The sequence below is a fragment of the Desmodus rotundus genome, chromosome 12 (genome assembly GCF_022682495.2).
Source record: "Desmodus rotundus isolate HL8 chromosome 12, HLdesRot8A.1, whole genome shotgun sequence".
Classification (NCBI taxonomy): Eukaryota; Metazoa; Chordata; class Mammalia; order Chiroptera; family Phyllostomidae; genus Desmodus; species Desmodus rotundus.
Genome location: NC_071398.1, coordinates 48,031,752 through 48,058,645, shown reverse-complemented (window position 1 = coordinate 48,058,645; position 26,894 = coordinate 48,031,752). Strand labels below are relative to the sequence as shown.

The following is a 26,894-nucleotide window of genomic DNA, read 5'->3' as shown; positions in this document are numbered from 1 at the left end:
TTTGCTCTTTTCTTTTGTTGATTATGTTCCAGTTAAAGGTGAGGTCATTTGGTATTTGTCCCTCACTGCCTGGCTTATTTCACTTAGCATAATGCTCTCCAGTTCCATCCATGTCATTGCAAAGGGTATAAACTCCTTCTTTCTCTCTGCTGCGTAGAATTCCATTGTGTAAATGTACCATAGTTTTTTGATCCACTCGTTTGCTGATGGGCACTTCGGTTGCTTCCAGTACTTGGCTATTGTAAATTGTGCTGCTATGAACATTGGGGTGTATAGGTTTTTTTGGATTGGCGTTTCAGGGCTCTTAGTGTATAATACCTGCAGCAGAATTGCTGGGTAAAAAGGCAGTTCCATTTTTAGTTTTCTGAGGAAATTCCATACTTCATGGTAGCATTTTTAAACCTGGAAAAGAATCTTTGGAGGCAGAACCCATGGAATTCAGGCCTCTTCCCGGCAGTTCCACAAGGTGGCACTCACTCACTTTCTAATTGTCACTGAGCTAGCCCGGATTCCTTTCAGGTCCCCTGCCCTGTCACAGAGAATCTGCCCAGACTCCTCCCCAGAACGCCCCCTTTTCCATCCCAAAGTCCTCCTGTATAGATTGAGGAAGGTGAGAGTCCAGAGGGAAGGTCACATTGTGTGGTAAAGATCTTAGCTAAAATTTAATCATTGTGGGATCACCGAAATACTTATTTTGAAAAGAATTCGTGCAAATTTTAGGAATAATTGTGTGGATAAGTGAATGACCAAGGAACGTTTATAACCAAGGAGATCCAGGTGGAATGGAGCCCCCACCCCCCCATTCATCTCCTCACTGGCCTGGCCCTTTTCAAGCCCCGCCGCCCTCTCCCGTCTGCTAGTACTCTCTGCCCCGGGTTCTGACCGGCCCTTCAATACTTTCAGTAAGGAGCATGCGCAGTCTCTTACAGACCAGGAACCGACTGGAGAAACAAAAGGTCAGGCGATTCTTCGTGCTTTGGGTTTTCCTAGTTGAAGGTTAATTTTCCAAGTCCTCATTCCTAAGCAGGGAAAGGCTGAGGGTCACTACAGACGTTGAAATCCCTCCCCGAGCCTCCTACAGCGGTGAGTCGGGGTTCCCCGTGAGACCCTGAGGCGTGGACGCTCTGCGTTCTTTTGTGCCCCTCCCCCCGCTTTGTCGGTCTCGGCTGATTGCACCCCGACTTGGGGATCTGCGGCCCGCCCCACCTGAGAACCCCTCGTCCCCCCTTTAATAAGAGGCCCGAATTCCAGGAAGAGCATATTTTCCATAGGGTGGGTCTTAGGTGGGGAAATCACGTTGTCCCGAGGAGAGGTGATCAGCCCCACGGGGGGAGGGGCTTCGTGGAAGCGGTGACGGCGAAGGGGCGGCTGGGAAAGCGGCGGAACGAACCGGGGAGGGCATCCGGAGACGGAGTGAGAGACGGACTCTTGACGGGGAGAAGAAGTCCGTGAGGGACTGTAAGGGACGGCGACGCAGGGGAGGTGGGAGGGACGTAGGAGTGAAAGGGTAAGTGGGGAAGGTAGCATGAGGAGGAAGGCGGAGGAGAAACGCCGAGGAGACGGAGGAGCCCCAGAGGGGAGGGGAGCTGACAAGGGGAGGGGCCTGTGAGCAGTCGTGGGGGCGGCAAAGAGCGGGGCGCTTCAGGCGGAGGGAGTGGTTCTGGGCTGACGAGTTAGGGAGCGAGAGCAGGGAGGGAAAGGGTTTGGGCCTGACGGATCAGAGTGAGGAACAGCACTGAGCGTCAGCCCGCTTGTTGGGGGGAAACAGGAAAGACTTAACTGGGGCAGCAGAGGGGGCAACGGTGTGGGGGGTGGAGGTAGACAGATGGGAACAATCAGAAAGATCGGGAGAACGTGCAGCTGAAATAGGTTTCAGGTGTTTCGTAGAACACGTGTAGGTACAGCAATAGAGAAAAGGGGAGAAAGAGCAGAGGAGGTTGGAGGGGAAACACAGGGAAGAGACAGAAACAGATCTATACGCAGAAATGTAGTACCAGGAAGAAGGGGAACCTGGATGTGGATAATTAAGTTGTGAGATATCAGCTTGTGGTTTAACATTTGCTAATTTTTTTTTCACTTAATACATTTGAATTAGTATTACAAATCTCCACTTTATAGGGCTTGTGAATTTTATAATTATTTGCTCTCACATGATGCTTTTTCCAGGAATATTAAAACCATTGGGTCTTTTCCCCCCCACTCTTTATTATACTTGCTTTTTTCTTACTACCTCTCACATTGAATTTATCTTTAAAAAACATTGAGATAAATCTTAGTCTGCTGGGTATCTTTTCTGTAAATAGTCATTAACTTTTAGAATAAGCATTAGTGTTCTCTATCTTTAAATTTTTTTTTTTTTTATTTTCAAGAGAGGGAGAGGGAGAGGGAGAGGGAAAGAAACGTCAATTTGTGAGAGAAACATCAGTCAGCAGCCTCTTGCACACCCCCAACTGGAGACCCATCCCACAACCCAGACATGTGTCCTGACGGGGAATCAAACCAGTGACCCTTCAGTTTGCAGAATGATGCTAAACCCATTGAGCCACACTAGTCAGGGCAAAACTTTAACCTTAGAAGTCATTACCTTAAAAAAATAATTCCAGATAGTTTTCCTTTTGACTATATTGTGTGTAGTTTAAATTCTGAGTCCTGTATCCTTTCTACTCTTTCTCATATGTTGGAATATCCATCGGTACCTAGTAAATAATATCAGGTTATTTCACTATGCAGTGGGTAAGGGTGTGTATAATCTTCCTACAGTCAGAACATAGTTTTGTGAGTTTGTCCAGTGTTCCGCAACTCTTTCCTTCCTGTTAGGTGATTTGTTGAATCACTGACTGTGGGCCACAAAGGAGCTGTTCCCCTCAAGTCCCTCTTGTCTATTCTCTGAAAATACTGATGGAAATATTGGATTGACCTGAAACATGGTTCCCAGAAAGCACACATATTTATTGTGTAATTTGATGAACATATTATAGAAAACATTTTTAAGTTTTCAGCATCATATCTTGCATTATCATTTTATATTTCTTTTTTATTTTTAAAGATTTTATTTATTTATTTTTAGATGGGAAGGGAGAGGGAGAAAGAGAGGGAAACATCAACATGTGGTTGCCTCTTGTGCAACCCAGGCATGAGCCCTGAATGGGAATTGAACTAGCGACCCTTTGGTTCACAGGCTGGCACTCAGTTCACTGAGCCACAGCAGCCAGTGCGGGAGTCTGTCATTTTAGAAGTTTCTGCCCCAGGTCCTCACAGTACCCAGAGGTCTGAGGTGTGCTGGGTCTGATATCTCTGGCCCAGTGATACAAAAGACAGCTCCAGGGAAGCAATGCAAGCACCAGGAGGAAACTAGATTAAGATGCCATTTCATGGGCTGCATTGCAGACCTGTAAAATTATAGCTTAGAGTGGGGCCCTTATTCCCTAGGGGTGTGATGGTTATTAAAGCTACACTGTTTCCCTTCAGTTTCCTACTGCATCACTTGAGAAGTTTGAGAAATGACATCAGCTATGTCATCCACAGAGCTGTACAACTGCTCTGGGTGGAGCATCATTGTTTATTGAGGTACTCCAAGTTATGCTAAGGTGCAGCCAGGAATTCGTAGGAGTGCTTTGGGATGCATTTTTAAAAACTAATCATTCATGGATATACTTGTTGATTATAGAGACAGAGGAAAAGAGAGAAAGAAACATTGATGTGAGAGAGAAATATCAATGGGCTTCCTCCCACATGCATCTCGAGGAGTATAGAACCCGTAACCTAGGTAAGTACCCTGAACAGCAATCAAACTCACAATGTTTTGGTGTATGGGGTGATGCTGCAATCAACTGAACGACTCAGCTGGGTAGTGCTTTTTTTTTTTTAATTAAAAGAATTTTATTTAAAGACATACTGTTAGAAAAAGTGGAAATTAACAGAGTGAAAAGAAGGGCCCTTGCAACTTAGCAGAAAGAAAGGACAAAGGTAATCTGTAGGTTGAAAGGGAAGGAGAAGAGGAAAGAAAGGTATGCCGGCATGCCTTTGTGAGACCTGGGACAGACTTTGGTCAGTGGAGGCAATGGGTGCTCTGCTGGGTTTGGAATCTAGGAGAGCAGCACACATTCTCACTGCTGTATAAGTTTATGTGGACATTTGTCTGGGGAAAGCACCTGAAAAGAAAAAAGAAAAATCTGCCAGTGCCCTCTCCGTTTACAAGCTTACTGTTCCTGACTCTCCTGTGACAAAGGACAAGGGAGGGTAACCTTTCCAGCATTTTCAGGTCCTTCTGCTTGTGACTGTGCTAGAAGCGGATTAAAAAGCTGTGTGGAAACCTTCAAAACCACATCCTCAAAAAGAGACGTGACTCCTCAGCATATTGTCACCTGAGAAAACATCCCGGAGCAAGACCAGGACAACATGGCTGCTTCTCAGGTAAACAATCTATCCTGGGTCAGACGCTGTGTTGTTTTTCTACCTAACATCAGTGGATTTAAAACCTGCAACATTTATTTCTCTGCTTCTGATGTGAGGTTATTTTTAATTACTTCTTTTTCTTTTCTTCTTATGATTGTCAAGGTCACCAGTTTATATACTTCTCCCCTTTGTCCCAGAGCCTTGTCTGTATTATCTTCATCCAGTCTAACGAAGGCCATGTAATTAATGACCTTCAGTTACTAAAAACATCCCCTGTGTGACAGATCAACCTGGGCAGGCACCCATGTCCAGCGTCCCTGTTGGGATGGGCGCAGAGGCTTGGGTATTGGTGGAGAAGGGAATGTAGGTTTAGGTTCATGTGGTTGCAGAATCAACTCTAAACCATGAGTAAAAAGTGCTGATTTTACTGGTCAGGATTGCTCAGGAAGTTCCGACAAAGAGGAGTAGATAGAAGAGACTTGCTCACTAGTTTGGTACAAAAGTTTTGCTTTTAAATGTACTGTAGTGCTCTGGCTGGCGTGGCTCAGTGGAGTGAGCACCGGACTGCGAAGCAAAGGGTCACTGGTTCGATTCTCAGTAAGGCACGTGCCTGGGTTGTGGGCCAGGTCCCAGTAGAGGGTGTGTGAAATACAACCACACATTGATGTTTCCTCTTTCTCCTTCCCTTCCCTTCTCTCTAAAAATAAATAAAATCTTAAAAAAATAAAATAAAAATAAATGTACTATGATATTTGTGTCTGACATGTGAGAGGTATGTGTGCATTGACATTTGCAAAAAATAATGTTTATTTGTGATCATTTTCACATAATGATTTCTTTTTAAAATTTTTAAAAAGATTATAAGAAAATATTTTAAACAGAGGGGACGAGAGGGAGATAAAAATGGAGAGGAACATCAATTGGTTACCTCTTGCATGTCTCTGACCAGTGACGTAGCCTACAACCCTGGCCTGGGCTGAGAATGGGATTTGAACCATTGACCTTTGGTTTTGCAGGCCAGTGCTCAACAGCAAGGGCAATGATTCTTTATGGTTTTTTTTTTTTCCAGTATTGACACAGCAGTGATGACATGGCCTTCCATGTACTTAAGTCACCTGATATCCATTGTTCTAGTCTACCTGGTATTCATTTGGCTGAGGTGATTTCTTCACTATATAGTCAATAGTTTCCCTTCATCATTAACAAGGGTCTAGCAGGGAATTATTGAGAAATTTGAAAAAAACATCACATTTTATCTGGAAACAACCCTCTCCTAGTTTTTGTTTGCTTTGGAAGGCCCTCCATTTATTTCCTAGAAATCATTGGCATTTGATATGGAGGATAAAATCCATCAGGGCTTGTTCCTGTAAGTTTTTGTTATATTCCACACTCATTTCACAGACATACTCTACAGTATTGCTTTCTGTATTTTCAAGAAAGCTTACAAAAGTCATTTTAATGTATGTTGCATTCTTTTAAATTTTAAAGGAAATAAAAGGCTAATAAATACTAGCTTTAATTTATATTTCATTATTACGTGCATTCCTCTTTTTATTGTTTTCAAAACAAAAGGTATCATCCGCAAATAGATTTATGAGGTTTACAGAATCACAAAATAATCTTAGGGTTTTTTTTTTTTTCCAATTTTTATTGTTATTCAATTACAGTTGTATGCCTTTTCTCCCCTTCCCTCCCTCCCACCCCAGCTGAACCCACCTCCCTCCCCCACCCCCACCATCCCCCCCCCCCCGATTTTGTCCATGTGTCCATAATAGTTCCTGCAATCCCCTCTTCCCACTGTCCCCACCCCACTCCCCCCTGGCCACTGCTAGACTGTTCCCAACCTCAATGTCTCTGGTTGTATTTTGTTTGCTTTTTTCTTTTGTTGATTATGTTCCAGTTAAAGGTGAGATCATATGGTATTTGTCCCTCACTTCCTGGCTTATTTCACTTAGCATAATGCTCTCCAGTTTCATCCATGCTGTTGCAAAGGGTATAAGCTCCTTCTTTCTCTCTGCTGCATAGAATTCCATTGTGTAAATATACCATAGTTTTTTGATCCACTTGTTTGCTGATGGGCACTTAGGTTGCTTCCAGTACTTGGCTATTGTAAATTGTGCTTCTATGAACATTGGGGTGCACAGGTTCTTTTGGATTGGTGTTTCAGGGTTCTTAGGGTATAATCCCAGCAGCGGAATTGCTGGGTCAAAGGGCAGTTCCATTTTTAGTTTTCTGAGGAAATTCCATACTATTTTTCTACAGTGGCCTCACCAGTCTGCATTCCCACCAACAGTGCACTAGGGTTCCCTTTTCTCCGCATCCTCTCCAGCATTTGTTTGTGGATTTGTTTATGTTGGCCCCTCTGACTGGTGTGAGATGGTACCTCATTGTGGTTTTAATTTGCATCTCTCTGATGGCTAGTGATGCTGAGCATCTTTTCATATGTCTCTGGGCCCTCTGTATGTCTTCCTTGGAGAAGTGTCTGCTCCATGACACTTGGAGAAGTCGTTTGCCCATTTTTTAATTGGGTTGTTTGTCTTCCTGGAGTGGAGTCGTGTGAGTTCTTTATATATTTTGGAGATCAGGCCCTTGTCTGAGGTATCATTGGCAAATATGTTTTCCCATACTGTTGGTTCTCTTTGTAATTTGGTGCTGTTTTCTTTAGCCATGCAGAAGCTTTTTATTTTGATGAGGTCCCATTTGTTTATTCTTTCCTTTATGTCCCTTGCTTTAGGGGACATGTCTGTGAGGATGTTGCTGCGTGGAATGTCTGAGATCTTCCTGCCAATGTTTTCCTCTAGGATTTTTATGGTGTTACAACTTATATTTAAGTCTTTTATCCATCTTGAGTTTATTTTTGTATATGGCGTAAGTTGGCGATTGAGTTTCGTTTTTTTGCACGTAGCTGTCCAGATCTCCCAACACCATCTGTTGAAGAGGCTGTTTTTGCTCCATTTTATGCTCCTGCCTCCTTTGTCAAATATTAATTTACCGTAAAGACTTGAGTTTATTTCTGGGCTCTCTGTTCTGTTCCATTGGTCTATGTGGCTGATTTTATGCCAGTACCAGGCTGTTTTGATTACAGTGGCCTTGTAATACAGTTTGATATCAGGTATTGTGATCCCTCCTGCTTTGTTGTTCTTTCTCAAAATTGCTGCAGCTATTTGGGGTCATTTATGGTTCCATATAAATTTTTGAAATGTTCATTCTATATCTGTGAAATATGTCATGGGTACTCTAATAGGGATTGCATTGAATCTATAAATTGCTTTTGGTAGTATGGCCATTTTGATGATGTTAATTCTTCCAGTCCATGAGCATGGTACATACTTCCATTTGTTTGTGTCTTCCTTAATGTCTTTCATCAATGTTGTGTAGTTTTCCGAGTACAGGTCTTTTACCTCCTTGGTTAGGTTTATTCCTAGGTACTTTATTTTTCTTGTTGCTATATCAAATGGGATTTTATTCCTGATTTCTGTTTTTGCAGTTTTGTTGTTGGTGTACAGGAGTGCCTTTGATTTCTGAGTATAATCTTAGTTTTATTGACGTGAAAATTCTGTTTTATATCACTTTTCACTTGTACCTAGTTTCCATATGAATATCTGCCTGTGTGCATAAAATGTTAAGAGTTGAGACTTTTAGTCTTAGTCTCTTAAAATGTTTTCGTTCTTCTCAGTTACAGAAACTCAATGAACATCCATGAGGTCTCTGTGTGTATTTGCCTGTTTTGTTTTTTGAAAATTTTAGATCCAGTTTGGAGTAAAACTCAAGGTCTATGATTTACTGTATGTTTCAGAAAATATTCTTATAAGAGGCAGAATAATCTTCTTCTAGGATTATCTTCACTAAATTTTCAAATAATATTGTGGCTGATATGTTTCTTATTCCTTCAGAACTGTAAATTCTATAAAAGTCCTTCACCTCAGAATCACATATGAATTATTTTCTGTGTTTTCCTTTTTGTGCTATTCAGAAGTATGGCACATGGACCAGAGACGATGGTCTCACTAGTAAAGTGAAGTTGTTAAAGATGTGGAAACACAGACCCCATCCTAGAATGGCTGAATCATAATCTGCATTTTTACAAAACTGCAGTTCTTTGTTCTCTGAATTAAACATGAAGAGCTCTTACATTTCCAACTCACCATGTCTTTTCCTGCTGAGAAATAGATGCAGTTGATCGTGAATTATATAAGTACAGCACTCAACAATCGACATGCCTATGTCTGTCCCTTCATTATAAGATTTTATTTATTTATTTTTAGAGAGAAGGGAAGGGAGGGAAAAAGAGAGGGAGAGAAACATCAATCAGTTGTCTCTCGAATGCCCCCAAATGGGGGGCCCTGGCTCCCAACTCAGGCATGTGCCCTGGTTGGGAATTAAAACCAGTGACCTTTTGGTTTGCAGGCCTCTGCTCAGTCCACTGAGCCACACAAGCCAGTGCTATCCCTTCATTTTTTAAAGGTTATTTTTCTGAAAAGTAAAGTCTCTGCAGTAGATTGGTGGACATATGTCATTTTCATTTCTCAGTGTTAGAAAATACATTAGAGAATACCACTGGGTCAAAATGATGTTACTAGATAATTCACTATAGTCTCCTAGGTTGAAACCACTTATGACACTGTTTTCAAGTTGGGTTACATTATTAACTCTTGGTGGCCCTTTGGTAAATGTTTCTTATTTTTCAGGGACCGTTGACCTTCAGGGATGTTTTAGTAGATTTCTCTCAGGAGGAGTGGGACTGCCTGGACCCAGCTCAGCGAAAATTGTACATGGATGTGATGTTGGAGAACTACAGGAACCTGGTCTCCCTGGGTGAGGATGACTTCCTTTCAGAGTTCCCACCCACAGGGTTTTGTTTTATTTAACATCATTTTGGGACTCTGCTTTGTATGGTAGACTTTTGGATTCTTGCTCTCAAGTAACAAATTGGAGGTTATTATTCTACCAGTCTGCTTACCTGAGCACAAACTGGATTGTAAGTGGGAGAATCTCCATCAAAACTAATGTTTCTTTTACAAACAGGTTGTGTTTTCCCTAAGCCAGTCCTTGTTACTATTGTGGAGGAAATGAAGGAGTACTGGGATGTTTGCAGAAAAAAAACAATATCCGCCCCCCAAGGTAGGTGGGAATGGCAAAGCAGATGACACAGGTGAGGGACCCAAAGGTTACAGAAGTAGCCAGATTTTAAGGTGTGATTTGGGAAGCTGTGCTACGGTGGAAAGGATTTTGAAAAGCCCAGGTTTATGTCTGTTGCTGTCATAGAGGGTCAGCTGGTCTCCAGCATGTCCCTTGCTTCCATATCATCTTGGGACTCTGGTTCTATTCCACTAACCTCTGTCATCCTATTAGCATTTGGGGCAAAGTCTTCCCCTTCGACTCTGAGGGCTGCTGTGGTCTGGCTTCTCTTTAATTTTGTTGGGGACCTGGGAAAATGTGTGTATGTTGCTGAAAAATTGTAAGTTAAGCCTTATTTTTTAAGTTTCTTTTTTGTCTCATGAATGGAGTTTATGAAGGAAGTGGTTTTGATCCTAGAATTCATTGCAGAAATCCCTAGAACCCTGAAGACAGATGTCATGTTTTCTGGTTTATGATTTCTAATCCCAGGGAGGCTTCAAATAAGACCCTACAATGTTTAGACTCAGTGATTTCATTGTAGCACAATGTACCTCTCCAAAATGAGACAATCTAATTTTCTGTTTCACTTCACGATGTTGTTTTACTTTGTATGAACTAACATGAAATTTCCAGTTTGTATTCTCCAATTTCTTTGTGTTAGAAGAGTTTAATGTATCTCTCTACCTTATAGTTCTTCAGTAAGTTCCTGCCATAGGCAACCATAGAACATTGACCACCATGTGTTTTTAACCTGATTTCATCAACACTATTATTTTATTGTTCTCTCTGGCTCAGTCCAGTGATGTCTGGACTGTTCCTTGATGTGGTTTTGCTTTCTGATTAGACCTTGGTCAGATTTCTGTTTTTTTATGAAGAAGTGATGAGATAACATGATCGAATGTGCTCTTTTGGTAAGAAGTGAGTTACAGAATTGCTAGATGCTTTATATTTAGAATATGTTCAGTGGGGCTTTGGTGCTCCCTGAGTTTGCCCCGTGAGTGTGTTGCTTGTAGAAGTGGTAGGGTTATAGTCTGACATGGTCCTACGCTGTCCACTGGATGCATTGGCTCTGGGTCTTCCCTTCAGGTGCAAGGTCAGCCACCACCTACAAACTGCCCCGTTCTACTTGGCACCAGTTACAGAGTGGTATGCAAATGTTTCCTTGTCTGGTTGTGAAGTTGCCCAGAGAGGCCAAGATGAGATCAGAGGCCAGCTGCAGCTAGTGCTCTGCATGTTGCCACTGAGTGAGAGGTACGGGCTGTGCAGAGGCCAGATGCAGTTTGTTTCTGAGATTAAGGAGAATCTGAAGCATGAGGCAGGAGAGGCCATTTGTATGGAAAAGCCATTGGACATGGCTTGGGTGGGCTGTCAAGTTGAGTGGGGCAAGGTCTCTGGGAATCACTAGGACAAAGCTAAGGTGTCAGCCAGTTAGATGGAGACTCAGATATGGCACCTGCCTGCTAGCTCTGTGGTGGGGAGGGCTCAACAAGGGAGTAATGGCCTCAGATAGGACTGCTGTGTGGGAGAAAGCTATCCTTCCAGCCTTAGCCCCAAAGCCAGACAATTCATTTCCTCCCAGTATGTCTCTGGTGCCTTTCAAGCTGCTGTTCTAGGGCTGGAGTTCAGAGTGAGGGAGTCCCAAAAAGTCTTTGTGTGGTCTCTTTAAGAAAAAGACTTGGACTCCAGCACCCGTCAGTCTCACTCAGCCACAATTCCCACTGGTTTACCAGTGTGTTTCCTTTTTTATGATTGGTTCCCCTAATTTAGTTAATTTCATTTTTGGTTTTTATTTGTATAGGAACATGATTGGTAGTTCTCCACTCAGTACACTTAAGACATTGTGGGATTTAGTTCAAATATGTATCAGCCATACGTCAATTGCTATTAAAATTAATGTGTACATTTCTTTGGTTTTTACCCTGCAGTGTTCATGACTTACCTTGTTTCTTTCTGAGCTTGGTTAATGGTTAATTGTTAATTGGCCCTGCGAGTTTCAGAAATAGTCTTAATTTTATATCTTCATGGCTGAATTTATCTTCTGTTTATGTGAGATAAAAATTCTAAATCGAATATAATTTTTGCAAAGTTTTATAACTATCTCTTTTAGATATTATGTTTTATTTTAATTTTTGATAAAAAACTGCCTTGACTGGTGTGATTCAGTTGATTGGTTGGGCTTCGTCCTGCACACTCAAAGGTTGCCAGTCTTAATTCCCGGTCAGGGCTTGTGCATACTGGGTTTCAGGTTTAGTCCTTGTTTGGAGCATGTGCAAGAAATAGGAAGTCGGAGAACCAAGATGGCGGTGTAGGTAGACACACTGCGCCTCCTCGCACAACCAGAACTGACAGAGAATCGAACAGCAAGGGGGACCAACACCAAGAAAATAGAAAATAACCATTCATCCAGAATGGTAGGAGGGGTGGAGACGGGCACCGGGGTGGAGAGGACTCGCCTGGCTGTGGCGGGACTGAGACTGGCGGAGTGTAGGACAAATGGCGCAGGCAGTCCGAGCGCTAGCAGACCCTGCGGCCCCACATTTGCACAGATAAACCCAGAGGGCCGGACTCAGAGTGGTGGAGAGCGGGGCAGGCAGAGCAGCGGGTAGCACCCCACGGCACCACTTTTGCCCACAGATAAACCGGACAAACGGCAGGGAGCGAAGCAGACCGCGTAACCCAGGGCTCCAGCTCAGGGAAATAAAGCCTCAAACCTCTGATTGAAAGTGCCCCTGGGGGTTGGGGCGGCAGCAGGAGAGACTCCCAGCCTCACAGGAGAGGTCGTTGGAGAGACCCACAGGGGCCTAGAGTGTGCACAGGCCCACTTACTCGGGAACCAGCACCAGAGTGGCCCAGTTTGATTGTGGGTAGCGGAGTGAAAGATTGAAATCCAGATGAGAGTGAGGCGGGCGCCATTGCTCCCACTCGGCCCCTCCCCCTCGTACAGTGTCACAGCGCTGCGACCAGCATTACCCCGCCCTGGTGAACACCTAAGGCTCCGCCCCTTAAAGTAACAGACTCGCCAAGACAAACAAACAAACAAAAAATGGCCCAAATGACAGAACACTTCAAAGCTCCAGAAAAAATACAACTAAGCGAGGAAGAGATAGCCAACCTATCGGATGCACAGTTCAAAGCACTGGTTATCAATATGCTCACAGACTTGGTTGAATCTATTCGAAAAACAGATGAAAAAATGAAGCCTATGCTAAGAGAAACAAAGGAAAATGTACAGGGAACCAATAGTGATGAGAAGGAAACTGGGACTCAAATCAATGGTGTGGACCAGAAGGAAGAAACAAACATCAAACCAGAAAAGAATGAAGAAACAAGAACTTGGAAAAATGAGGAGAGGCTTAGGAACCTCCCGGACGCCTTGAAACGTTCCAACATCCGAATTATAGGGGTGCCAGAAGGAGAAGAGGAAGAACAAAAAATTGAAAACTTATTTGAACAAATAATGAAGGAGAACTTCCCTAATCTGGCAAAGGAAATAGACATCCGGGAAGTCCAGGAAGCTCAGAGAGTCCCAAAGAAGCTGGACCCAAGGAGGAACACGCCAAGGCACATCATAATTACATTACCCAAGATTAAATGCAAGGACCTACATCCAAGATTACTGTATCCAGCAAAGCTATCACTTAGAATGGAAGGGAAGATAAAGTGCTTCTCAGATAAGGTCAAGTTGAAGAGGCTCATCATCACCAAGCCCTTACTATATGAAATGTTAAAGGGAGTTACCTAAGTAAAAGAAGATCAAAAATTGGAACAGTAAAAATGACAGCAAACTCACAGTTATTAACGGCCACACATAAAACAAAAACGAGAGCAAACTAGGCAAACAACTAGAACATGAGGGTTGTCATTAAGGGAGTGGGAGGGGGAGAGAGGGGGAAAGGTACAGAGAATAAGTAGCATAGATGATAGGTGGAAAATAGACAGGGGGAGGGTAAGAATAGTGTAGGAAATGTAGAAGCCAAAGAACTTATAAGTATGACCCATGGACATGAACTATAGGGGGGGAATGTGGGAGGGAGGGGGGTGGGCAGGATGGAGTGGAGTGGAGAGGGGAATGGGACAACTGTAATAGCATAATCAATAAATATATTTTTAAAAAAAAGAAAAAAAAAAGAAATAGGAAGTCGATTGATGTTTTTCTCCCTTTTCTCTCCCACCCTTCCCCTCTCTTTTAAAAAATAAAGTAAAATCTAAAGAAGAAAAACATGTGAGAAACAGATCTACCCTCTTAACCTTCTGTAACTCTGTAGTTCAGTCATATTAAGTATATTCTCCTTGTCGTGCATCTGATCTTTTGAAACTTCCATCTTGCAGAAATGTCTCAATGGCCACTAAACAACCACTTCCTCATTTGCCTGAAAATTGAGGCCCATGTGACTACTTTTTTTTCCCTATGACCTGGACACCATGACATTACTCACCTAAGTGGAATCCTATAGTATGTGTGGCTTTGTTACTTGTGTGCTTCACTTAAAAAAAGTCCTCAATGTTTGTCTTTGTGCTATAGGGTTATAACATCATTTTCTATTTCTTGGCAGAGCAGTACTTTATTTTACGTATATAGTAAATTTTTTAGTCTATTTATTTGTCCATAGACGTGGGGGTTGTTTCCCCCTATGCAGGGTTTTGTGAATAATGTTACAATTGACACAGGTGTGCACTTGTCTCTTGCAAATCCTCCTTTGAATACTTTTTGATAAATATCCTGAGTAGAAGAGCTGAATGGCAAAACAATTTTATTTTAATTTTTTAAAAGATTTTATTTATTTGTTTTTAGAGAGAGGGGAAGGGAGGGGGAGAGAGAGGGAGAGAAACAGCAATGTGTGGTTGCCTCTCATGTGGCCCCCCACTGGGACCTGGTCTGCAACCCAGGCATGTGCCCTGACTAGGAATCAACCCTGTAACCCATTGGTTCTCAGCCTGTGTTCAATCCACTGAGCCACACCAGCTAGGATCTGTATTTTTTATTTCATTTATTGATTTTTTAGAGAGAGAGAGAGACCAGGAGAGAGAGAGAAAATTTGATTTGTTTTTTCACTTATTTATGAATTCACTGGTAGGATCTTTTATATGCTCTGATTAGGGATTGAATCCACAACCTTGGTTTTTCTGGACAATGTTCTTCTAACCAACTAAGCAGCTTGTCAGGCAGATTAATTTTTTTCTCCTAACTCAATGTGTTTAGGTTTCTTTCATGTCTTTTCATGTCTTATTGTTTCTTTATAGTACTGAATATTTCATTGTATGTATTTCAGTTTACTTTATCTTCAGTTCACTTGTTGACAGATAATTTCATTGCTCCCAATTTTTGGATATTATAAATAAAGCTTCTATTAATATTCTCCAGTAGGCTTTTGTGTAGATAAAAGTTTTTACATATTTAGTTAAATAATAAGGAGCACAATTACTGCATTATATAATAAGTGTATGTTTAGGGATTTTTTTTGTTTTTGTTTTTTTAAAGATTTTATTTATTTATTTTTAGACAGAGGGGAAGGGAGGGAGAAAGAGGAGAGAAACATCAGTGTGTGGTTGCCTCTCACACATCTCCTACTGGGGACCTGGCTGGCAACCCAGGCATGTGCCCTGACTGGGAATCAAACTGGCAATCCTTTGGTTCGCAGGTCAGCGCTCAATCCACACCAGGCAGGGTAGGTATTTGGTGTTTTTTTTTAATTAATTTATTTTTAGAGAGGGTGGAAGGGATGGAGAAACAGAGGGAGAGAAACATCAATGTGTGACAGATACATTGATGGGTTGCCTCTCTTTAAGTCCCCAACCAGGAATCTGGCCTGTAACCCAGGCATGTGCTCTGACTGGAAATTGAACTGGCGACCTTTTGGTTCACAGGCCAGGGCTCAATCCACTGAAACACACCAGCCAGGGCTGTTTAGGTTGTTTTGAAAATATTTTATTGTATATGCTATTATAGTTGTTCCAATTTTTTCTCTTTGTCCCTTCCACCCAGCTAACCCTCTTATTTTTAGTTTTTTGACAACCCTGAGACACTCTGCAAGGGGTTGTACCATTTTACATTTTTACCAGCAATTAATGAGAGTTCCAGTTGGTCCACATCCACAGCAGCATTTGCTGTGGTCAACGTTCTGGATTCCCTTCCCATTAGGGGTTTAGTGTGCTGTTTGTATAACTTTCATTGTTTTAATGTGCATTTCCTGTGTGATATAAGGTGTGTATGTTTTTGTAGATACTAATTTTTAATCTATATATAATTTTTAGTGTGATTTTTGTTAAGGTGTTTGTCCCTTTTTATTCAGGTTTGGTTTTTTTGTCACTGTTGAGTTTGAAAACATCTTTGTTTGTTTTGCATAATAGTCCTGTAGGTGTTAGTCTTTTACAAATACGTTTTCTCAGTTTGTGGCTTCTCTGCTTTTTCTCATGATGAGGATCACTTTTTTGTTTGTATTTTTCCTTAATGGTGAGACATGGGAATTTAAATCGTAACACTTTAGATTGAAAAACAAAGTTGGTAAAGAATTTGCCTTGAGAAAGTGTGAAGTGCATAAAATTAAGTTTGTTTTATATTCAATAACATGGATGTTATATTTGTAGTTTATTTAATTTTTTAAATAAGCACATTATGAGTCATGGCTTTAAGGAGATCCATTGAAATATAATTTTTTTGTTGTTATATGTTAATTGAAATAAAATCTCTTCATTTATTCCAGAGCTTTAGTACCATTATAACAATGGCCATGTTTTTCCTTCTGTTCTATATCTTCCATCATGTAAATAATGCTCCAGTGGGTATAGTGGCTTATGTTCCATTTTGAATTTATATTCTCACATTCTTTGGATAAATCCCCAGAAATGGAATTGCTGTGTTACATGGTACTTGTTTATAAATTTTGAGGAACCTCCACTTTGCTTTCTGTAGTGGCTGTACCTATTTATTTATAATCTCACTGATAGAGCATGAAGGTTCTCATTTCTCCACATCGTTGCCCATTCTTGTCGTTTGTTACTTCTTTAAAAGATTGATTTATTTACATTTAGAGAGGGAAGGGAGGGAGAAAGAAAGGAAGAGAAACATTGATGTGTCAGAGACACATCCATCTGTTTCCCCTCACATGCCCACAACTGGGGACATGACTAGCAACCCAGTCATGTGCCCTGACTGGGAATTGAATCTGCGACCTTGTGGTTCTCAAGTTGGCTCTCAAACCACTGCACCACACCAGCCAGGTCTGTTAATTTATTGATAATTTCCACCCTGAATTTCCACCCTATGTGCTGGTATTTCTCTGTGGTCTCAATTTGCATTTCTCTGATGATGAATGATGTTGAACATCTTTTCATATGTCTACTGGCCATCTTTATGCCTTGTTTAGAGAAGTATCTATTCAGGTCCTCTCCTTATTCTTCAATCAGATTTTCTTTTTTTTTTGGTGTTAAATTGTGTAAGTTCCTCCTTTATTTTGGATATTTAGCACCATTGGTGGATATCTTTCCCTCTTCAATAGATTGGGTTTTTTGTTTTCTTGATGATTTACTTTGCGATGCAAAAACTTACTTTGTTGTAATTTCATTGGTTTAATATTTTGTTTGCTATGTCTACCAAGATATATTCAACAAAATTTTCTAAGAGTGATGGCAGAGTTTATTAAATCTCTTTTCTTACTGTGTTTTCATGACTTCAGGTCTTATATTTTAGCTTTTAATCCCTTTTGAGTTCATTTTGGTACATGGCATAAGAAAGTGGTTGAGCCCTGGCTGGTGTAGCGCAGTGGACTGAGCAAGGGCTTGTGAACCAAAGGTTCACGAGATTGATTCCCAGTCAGGGCACATGCCTTGTTTGCAGGCCAGGTTCCCCCTAGTAGGGGGTGTGCAAGAGAAAACCACACACAGATGTTTCTCTCCTTCTGTTTCACCCTCCCTTCCCCTCTCTCTAAAATAAAATAAAATAAGAAAGATGTTTGGCTTTTAAAAAATGAAAGTGGTTGAATTGTATTATTTTGTGGGTATTCAGTTTTTCTTGCACCACTTATTAAGGAATCTGTCTCACCCCGTTCTGTATTCCTGCTTTTTTTTTTTTAATATTAATTAACCATATATCTTTGGCAATTTAAAAAATCGTGTTACTTCTTTTATCATGTTGTATTACTTCTTTTATCAAATAAAACTTCCTTATGTATTCTGATTATTAAACACTTATAAGATATATGCTTTGCACAAATTTTCTTCCATTCCACAGGTTGTGTTTTTAACCCTCTGTGTGTATACTGTAACGTGCAGGTGTTTTTGTATTTGGTGTAATCCCATTTGTCTATATTTATTTTGTTTTCTTTTGGTAATATAATGAAAAAACCCAACTGTCATAAAATCTTTCCATACATTTTTTGTATGCTTGATATTAGTCTTCAGTCCTGCTGTGTCTGTGGTGTTTGATCAATTATCAATTACTCTTCTTTTTAGTATGCACTGCAATTCACGCTCTTATTGAAATGGTTTTAGCACTCTTGTGTCATGTAAAACAGAAAAACGTATTTCAAAGATGATAAATAGCAAGATAATTGAACACAACTGTACCTTCCATCTCTTCAGAGTAGAAACTGGGAACTGGGAGTTTCCTTATAATATTGCCACAGTGTGCCAGGAGATGTGGGCAGTGTGGTTGCCAAATGTAAGCACTCTCTGTTTCTTTTCATTGTACCTTTCTTGATCTTGCTTTGAACATTTAACATTTTTGAAGTACTCAAAAATGTAGTATATTCAATAATTACTTAACTTCAATGTACATTATCCTGAGTGTCATAACTGTGAACCTTTATTTTGCATCTTTCAGCTATGTCTTCTGAAGACAACCAGGCCTTGTTGCAAAAGCCAGGAATAGAAGATTTATTCTCTAAAACAATACTGGTAAGATATGAAAGTTGTGCTTTTGATAATGTAATGAAAGGCTGATAAGAAAGTATTTGATAAGAAAAAAGGATGTTAAAATGCATAGAACTTGTGTAGGATAATTATTCATAACAAAATCCTTGTTACCCAGATAGGTTAAAAATAGATCACGTGTGGAAAAACTCCCACTTTAAGCCACTTACATTTGCAGAACAATGTGTTTCCAAATGTGAAGCCTAAAAACAATTTTCTTCTAAAGGCAGTCTGCAAAATCAAGGAATTCTGATAATTTGTAATGTGAATAATTATTTAATTGTCTGAAATGGAGAGTAGGATTAAAGTTTTAGTAGTTTGTAAAATTTAGTGAATTCTAATGCACAAGTAAAATTTAAATGTGACCAGTTTGGCAGTCCCTTTATTAAGAATTATTATACTTCATTGAGAAGGACTGTTTCCTTTTATTTCAATATATAAAATTTCATGTACTTGGGAGCAATTTTTAATTCAACCACTATGGTTTAATAGGTATCAGAGAATAGTGATTTGGGAATAAGTGTACATGTTTAATGAAATTATAGGTGTCACTAAAGGTCTTTCTGTCTTCAATGATTACCAGAGTACCTGTAATGAAGACAGAAGTTATCATTGCAATGAAAGTTGGAAAATTTTTAACTGTAAGTCAAATCCTAATAAACATCAGAGTACGCATCTTCCAGAAAACCATTATAAAGGTGGAGAAACCTTTGACCAAATATCAAATGACGGTACACATCAGGTTATTCCTATTGTGGGGAAGACAAAGAAACAAAGTAAATGTATCAGATTACTCAAGGAATCTTCAAATAGTACTGAACAAAAGAATATTCCTGTTGGGGGGGATGTATACAAATGTTTACCGTGTGGGAAATTCTTCAGTCAAATATTGAATCTAAATGGAGTTAAGAAAATCTGTACTGCAGAAAAACATAAATATAAAGAATGTGGTAAAACATATAGTTGGCCTTCAGGTCTTACTCTACATCAGAGAATACATACTAAACAGCAGCCTTATATATGTAGAGAATGTGGCAAAGCCTTTAGGTGGTTCTCAATCCTTACTATTCACCAGAGAATTCACACTGGAGAGAAGCCTTATAAATGTAGGGAATGTGGTAAAGACTTTCGCCAGTCCTCAACCCTTACTCAACATCAGAAAATTCATACTGAAGAGAAGCCTTATAAATGTAGAGAATGTGGCAAAGCCTTTCGCCGGTCTGAAACCCTTACAAACCATCAGAAAATTCATACCGGAGAGAAGCCTTACAACTGTACAGAATGTGGTAAAGCCTTTAGCCGCTCCTCAACTCTTACTCAACATCAGAAAATTCATACCGGAGAGAAGGCTTATAAATGTAGAGAATGTGGTAAAGCCTTTCGCCAGTCCTCAAATCTTATTCAACATCAGAATATTCATATTGGAGAGAAGCCCTATAAATGTAGAGAATGTGGTAAAGCCTTTCGCCAGTCCTCAACCCTTACTCACCATCAGAAAATACATACTGGAGAGAAGCGTTATAAATGTAGAGAATGTGGCAAAGCCTTTAGCTTGTCCTCAACCCTTACTAGACATCAGAAAATTCATACTGGAGAGAAGCCTTATAAATGTACAGAATGTGGTAAAGCCTTTTGCCGGTCCTCATCGCTTACAAACCATCATAAAATTCATACTGGAGAGAAGCCTTACGAATGTAGAGAATGTAGTAATGCCTTTCGTCGGTCCTCAATGCTTACTCAGCATCAGGAAATTCATACTGGAGAGATGCCTTACAAATGTAGATAATACGGTAAAGCCTTTGGCTAGTGGTCAATGCTTACTCAACATCAGAAAATTTATACTAGAGTGAATGCTCATAAGTGCAGAGGATGTGGCAAAGCCTTTAGAATTCCTCAAACCTTAATCATCTTCAGAGAATTCATAATGGTGAAAAGCCTTATATATGTAGAAAATGTGATAAAACCTTTCGCCAGTCCCCAAACATTACTCAACATCAGAAAATTCATACTGAAAAGAAGCCTTATAAATGTAGTGAATGTGATAAAGCCTTTAGACAATCCCCAACCCTTACTCAACATCAGATGACTCATACTGGAGAGAAGCCTTATAAATGTAGAGAATGTGGCAAAGCCTTTAGGGAATCCTCACACCTTATTCAACATCAGAGAATTCATACTGGTGAAAAGCCATGTAAATGTAGGGAATATGGTAAGTCTTTCGGCAGTCTTCAGTTCTTAGAGTAATCATATTTGAAGTAAGTCTTTTCAATGTGGACTATGTTACGAAGCCTTTCTTTACTCCTCAAAATGTATACCACATCAGGTCATTCATATTGGAGGAAACCATATAAATTTAAGTGCCAAATCTTTTTATCACCACCAGTAGTGTCTCTAAAGGAAAACTGTTCAAATGTAGAGAATGTGGCAAAGCTTTTACCCTGTGTTCAAAACTTCCTCGACATTGGAGATTTTGTGCTGGAGGGGAACAAAAGATATGAAGAATTTAACAAAACTTTAACCATTGTTCAAGCCTCTTTCAAGACTTTATATGGCAGAGAAGTCTTAAAAATGTAACGAATTTGGTAAAGTGTTTAATCCTCATTTATACCTCTGTCAATATCTCATAACTTATACTGGATAAAATGTAGCAAATATAAAACGTGGCAAAGCTCTACCCATACCTTACTCCACATCAGAATTCCTTTTAAAGAGAAAAAACACTAATGAAGAATGTTGAAAACTTTTTTCAAGGTTTACAGATTACTTGACATGTGAGAATTTATACCAGAGGGAAAAAACCTTAAAAAAGAAGATTGTAAGAAATTGTACAGGTGGACCTACAGGGGAATGTACAATGGGTGTGGAATTCTGCATTCATTATAATGATTGGCTTTTGTCCAATATATACAATTTACAAATCCCAAAGAATTTATGTCTTAAATTGGTGTTAAAGATGTAAAAATTTAGGAATGTATGTAATTGAAACAATTTCAAAATACAAGTGAATTCACAGTAGAATGCTAAAAATAGTTTTCAGGTATTGCTATAAATCAGAATACTTACTATAGATAATCTTTCAGAATTAAAAAATATAGATCATTACTCTTAAAAGATTTTATTTATTTTCCATGACAACATATGGGAGGGAGAGAAACATTAATGTTCAAGAGAAACATGGATCAGTTGGCTCTTGCATGCCCACTATTGGGGATCTGGCCCGCAACCTTGGCATGTACCTTGACCTTGAATTAAACAGCGACCTTTTGGTTCACAGGCTGGCAGTGAATCCACTGAGCCATACCAGCCAGAGCTAGGTCATTACCTTTTGGTGTGCTTGAAAATGTCAAGAAATGGGTGTCTGGATATGCATAATTACTTAGAATATAAACTATTGTATATTGACAGTAATTGAAATATTTTGAAAAGGAATTGTTAATGTGATTCCAATCTCTTATCAGTTGGTGCTAGTATGTTTTTATTCCTGGTGTTTGTGTGAAATCATGGGGTTGATTGTGGGTGGGCTCCTTAAAAATCTATGAACTCTTGAATTCAGCTACAGAGACCTCATAGCCATTATCCTTTGAAGTGCTAGGGTCACAGCATATTAATTGCTCTCCCTGTCCCCCATCAGTCAAGCAAGCTGTTGTTGGTTCTGATCAGTAGTTTGGAAATTTTCTAGTATAATGACATATCAGAATTTGGTAAATATTTTTATTTATATATTTTAGAAAAAAATGAAAATTATAACTCATGGAGAACCCTATGTTTTTGAATGTGAATATGGGTTTTTGGAAAATAACATAATGGAATTTGTGTGTTTGGAAATTAGAATGATCTGCCGTGACTGACGTGGCTCAGTGGGTTGGGTGTTGTCCCAGGAAAAGAAAGGCCACCCATTCAATTCCTAATTAGAACACATGCCTGGCTTGAGGGCAAGGCATGTGAGAAGCAACTGATCCACATTTCTCTAACAAGTCAGTGTTTCTCTCCCTCTCTTTCTTCCTCATTCCCTCTCTCTAGAAATAAATAAGTAAAATCTACTTTAAAAAAAGAAAAAAAATTTGTGCCATGACTGGTATGGCTCAGTGGATTGAATGCCAGCCTGCAAACTCTTTAAGGTCATCAGTTGGATTCCCAGTCAGGGCACATGCCTGGGTTTTGGGCCAGGTCCCTCCCTGGTTGGGGCATGGAGAGGCAAGCAATCGATGTTTCTCTCACACATCAATGTTTCTCTCCCTCTCTTTCTTTCTCTCTTCTCCTCTCTCTAAAAGTAAATAAATAAAATCTTTAAAAAGAAATTAGAATGATCTTTCTGGTCCTGATTTCATTTGAGTCCTTGAGAATTTCTCAGTGTTACATTATTACCTTCTCCTTTACTGAAGTAAAAACAGGACAAATTTAACAGACTTTATTTTAAGTCATAAATGTAGCCAACTCTTGCTCATTCTTTCTAGAGAAATCCCAGAGCCATTGCAGACTAGGTTGAAACATTTTCTTTATGATTTTTGATGCAAAATTCTTTTCTATGTTTTTGCATAGCTAGGGGTATACCCATTGGCCCACACATACCTTGAGTATATTTCAAGCCATCAGCACTGTTTCCAGGAATTTCAGGTGGAGATAGTTTAAAATGGAAGCCTGAAAGTCCAATTGGCTTTTTCATTGTCCTTTGCTGGATCTGTACCAGCTGCTAAATATTAGTCCCTATGCATGCACCTGCCCGAAAAATCACAAACATTATAGAAACTATATATTGGATACTATTCTACTTTACTTCCTGACAAAGGTACAGACACAATATATGCAGCATTATTTATATGCATCTACTGATGTTTTGTTTCTAGGACTCATTAGCTGGACCAGTGGCTTTATGATTTTAGTTTGTTATAGGACAAAGTCCAGGGATCAGAACGTATATAAGAATAAAATCTCAGGTAGATGAGAGTTTTTCTGTATCAGGTACTCCAGTGAGGAGTGCTGAAGAGTTGTATTAATACAAATATTACCTACATTAATTTTTTTGTCTATTGTCATTTACAAAAAAGCTCTTATTGTCCCTCAGATTAGAGTTGATTCTGCCTTCATTGTGTCCAGAATATATATTCTTCTGCTTTGGGGTAAAATTCTCTAAATGTGCCACATCCATGTCTAATGTGTCATTTAAGACCACAGTTTTCTTATTGGTTTTCTGTGAGTTCTATCTATGGATGTCAATGGACAGTTAAAGTCCCCTACTGTGACTGTATTGCTGAATATGAAATTTACAATAACTGTATACCTATCAATCACTTAAATGTAAATATATTAAATGATCATATCAAAAAGAGAAGGTAGCCCTGACCAGTGTGGGTCATCGTCTTGCAAAGCAAAAGATCTGCGGTTCGATTCCTGGCCAGGGCGCCTGCCTAGATTGCAAGAAACGTCACCAGATGGGGTGCATGTGAGAGGCATCCGATTGATGTTTCTCTCCCTCTCTCTAAAAATAAATAAAATCTAAAAAACGGGGTAGTGAATAGATGGCACAACAAGAACCACGAATATACTGTCTACAAGAGACCCACATTAAATGAAAAGACACAAAGTGAAAGTAAAAAGGTAAGAAAAGTTAATTCATCTCTACCTTTGGGCCCCAGAAGAACCTGCTCTGCAGAGAATTCTGTTCTACTGAGACATCTAATAGTGGATTGTGAACATATAATAGGTATGAGAATAACCATGCTAAAAATGAGCTGAGTTTTAGTGGAGTCAATGTGTAAACAGTTTTTAGATACCCAGAAACTTGTTTTGGCAGGTCAGAGCAGGTCTGATGGGTAACTGAGGTAAAGATGCTTTTTAAAAAAAATGTGAATCATTTAATTGATGATTGTTTACTTTATCTTTTTAAAATTTGGAACCCCAATAAAGAAAAGTCTATGCCATTGTGAAAAAAAGGTATTTCATTTTAATGGAAATTTTAAAATGCCGTAGTAGCTATTCTTATGTCACACAAAAGAGAACTTAAAAGAGGCTATAAAAAGAAAGGATATTTCATAATCACAAAGAGATCAACTTATCAAGAGGATATGACCCTTGTAAACATTAATGCACCCAATGTAGGAGCACCTGAATATAGAAAGCAAATACTCAGGAACATCAAAGGAGGGATTGACCTTTTTAATTTGGATTTCTTGTTTTTGGTTATTGAGGTTTTTTTTTTTTTTTTTAAGATTTTATTTATTTTAGAGAGAGGGGGGAAGGGAGGGAGAAAGAGAGGGAGAGAAACATCAGTGTGTTGTTGCTTCTCACGTGGCCCCCACTGGGGACCAGACCTGCAACCCAGGCATGTGCCCTGACTGGGAATCGAACCAGCAACCCTTTGGTTCATAGGCTGGTGCTCAATCCACTGGGCTATACCAGCCAGGGTGGTTATTGAGTTGTAAGAATTAATCAAATATAGTAGACCCTTACAAGGTCTGTGACTTACAATTATTTTCTCCTTTTCGATAGACTGTATTTTTACTTATGTGGTAGTATCCTTCATTACACAGAGAATTAATTTTGATGAAGACTGATTTATTTCATCTTTCGGGTTTTTTGTATTGGTGTTATATATAAAAATACACTGGTAAATCCATGGTCGTGAACATTTATCCCTACAATTTTATCTAAGAATCCTATATGCCTGCTTTTTACATTTAGCTCCCATATATTGATAGCTTTTGTGTCTTGGCTAAATTATAACCACTTTTATTTAAAATACCTACTGAGCCCTGGCTAGTTTGGCTCAGTGGATTGAGTGCCATCCTGAGAACTGAAGGGTCTCCAGTTCGATTCCTAGTCAAGGTATGTGCCTGGGTTGCTGGCCAGGTCCCCAGTGGGTGGCGCACGAGAGGCAACCACACATTAATGTTTCTCTACCTCTCTTTCTGTCTCCCTTCCCCTCTCTTTAAAAATAAGTGAATAAATCTTAAAAAAATAAAATAAAACACCTATTGAATCTGCACTGGCTGGTGTGGCTAAGTGGGTTGAGTGCCTGCAAACTGAAAGGTTATCTTGTTTGATTGCTGGTCAGGGCACATGACCAGGTCCCCAGCTGGGGGCGTGCAAGGGGACCATATGGGGATTGATGTATCTCTGGCACATGGTTGTTTCTCTCCCTCTCTTTCTCACTCCCTTCCTCTCTCTCGAAATGAATAAAATCTTTTCAAAAATAAATAAAACACCTTAAGAGTGCTTAAATAACCCGCAGGGCTTTTTGTGGCATTGATTTGCAGAAAATAAATGCTTACTGTTAAAAAATCAGGTTCATAATCTTTTTTAAATCTTTTATTCAATTTATTGGGATGACATTGGTTAATTGTTTCAGGGGTACTGTATTACATCATCAGCATATTGTGTTCTTTATTCACCATCCAAAGTCAAGTGTCCATTCATCAGCCTTTATCTTCACTTTACCATCTTTTACCTGTCCACACCCCCCTTTGACTCTGAAAACCACCATTATATTTTCTGTGTCTATGAGGGTTGCTTTTTGGGGTTCTTTTGGTTTTTATTGTTTTCTTTCTTTTTTTTGCCTAATTCCTTATGTACCTTTTAAACCAAATTGTGTAATAAAAACCTGTCTTACTGCCCTGGCTGGTGTGGCTCAGTGGATTGAGTGCTGGCCTGAGAACAAAAGAGTCACCAGTTCAATTCCCAGTCAGGGCACATACCTGGGTTGTGGGCCAGGTCCTCAGTAGGGGGTGCATGAGAGGCAAATGCATTGATGTTTCTCTTTCTCCTTCCCTTCTCTTGTCTCTAAAAATAAATAAAATCTTTATTTAAAAAAAAAATAATTTTAAAAAACCTGTCTTAGGTTTTAACTAAACTGTCTCTTCTATTTAAAATTATCAATATTTTTTAGAGTGATGTTTTTTCTTTTTTAAAAAATATATTTATTGATTATGCTATTTCAGTTGTCCCATTTCCCCCTCTTCACTCCACTCCATACTGTCCACCCCCTCCCTCCCACATTCCCCCCCTATAGTTCATGTCCACGGGTCATACATATCAGTTCTTTGGCTTCTACATTTCCTATATTATTCTTACCCTCCCCCTGTCTATTTTCTACCTATCATTTATGCTACTTATTCTCTGTACCTTTCTCCTCTCTCTCCCTCTCCCACTCCCCTGTTGATAACCCTCCATGTGATCTCCATTTCTGTGGTTCTGGTCCTGTTCTAGTTGTCGGCTTAGTTTGCTTTTGTTTTTGTTTTAGGTGTGGTTGTTAATAACTGTGAGTTTGCTGTCATTTTTACTGTTCATATTTTTTATCTTCTTTTTCTTAGGTAAGTCCCTTTAACATTTCATATAATAAGGGCTTGGTGATGATGAACTCCTTTAACTTGACCTTATCTGAGAAGCACTTTATCTGCCCTTTCATTCTAAATGATAGCTTTGCTGGATACGGTAATCTTGGATGTAGGCCCTTGCCTTTCATGACTTTGAATACTTCT

At 39.7% G+C, this 26,894-nt stretch overlaps 1 protein-coding gene across 1 annotated transcript; it reads left to right on the top strand.

Annotated features, from left to right (window-relative positions):
- The first annotated feature begins 859 nt into the window (after positions 1–859).
- Positions 860–20,345, top strand: LOC112321248 (zinc finger protein 675). Its single transcript, XM_053914986.1, has 7 exons — positions 860–956; positions 3,668–3,766; positions 4,262–4,413; positions 9,084–9,210; positions 9,421–9,516; positions 18,332–18,405; positions 19,004–20,345. Exons 3-7 carry the CDS (start codon positions 4,399–4,401, stop codon positions 20,204–20,206), a joined length of 1,515 nt encoding a protein of 504 aa, XP_053770961.1. The 5' UTR covers positions 860–956; positions 3,668–3,766; positions 4,262–4,398; the 3' UTR covers positions 20,207–20,345.
- The last annotated feature ends 6,549 nt before the right edge of the window (positions 20,346–26,894 follow it).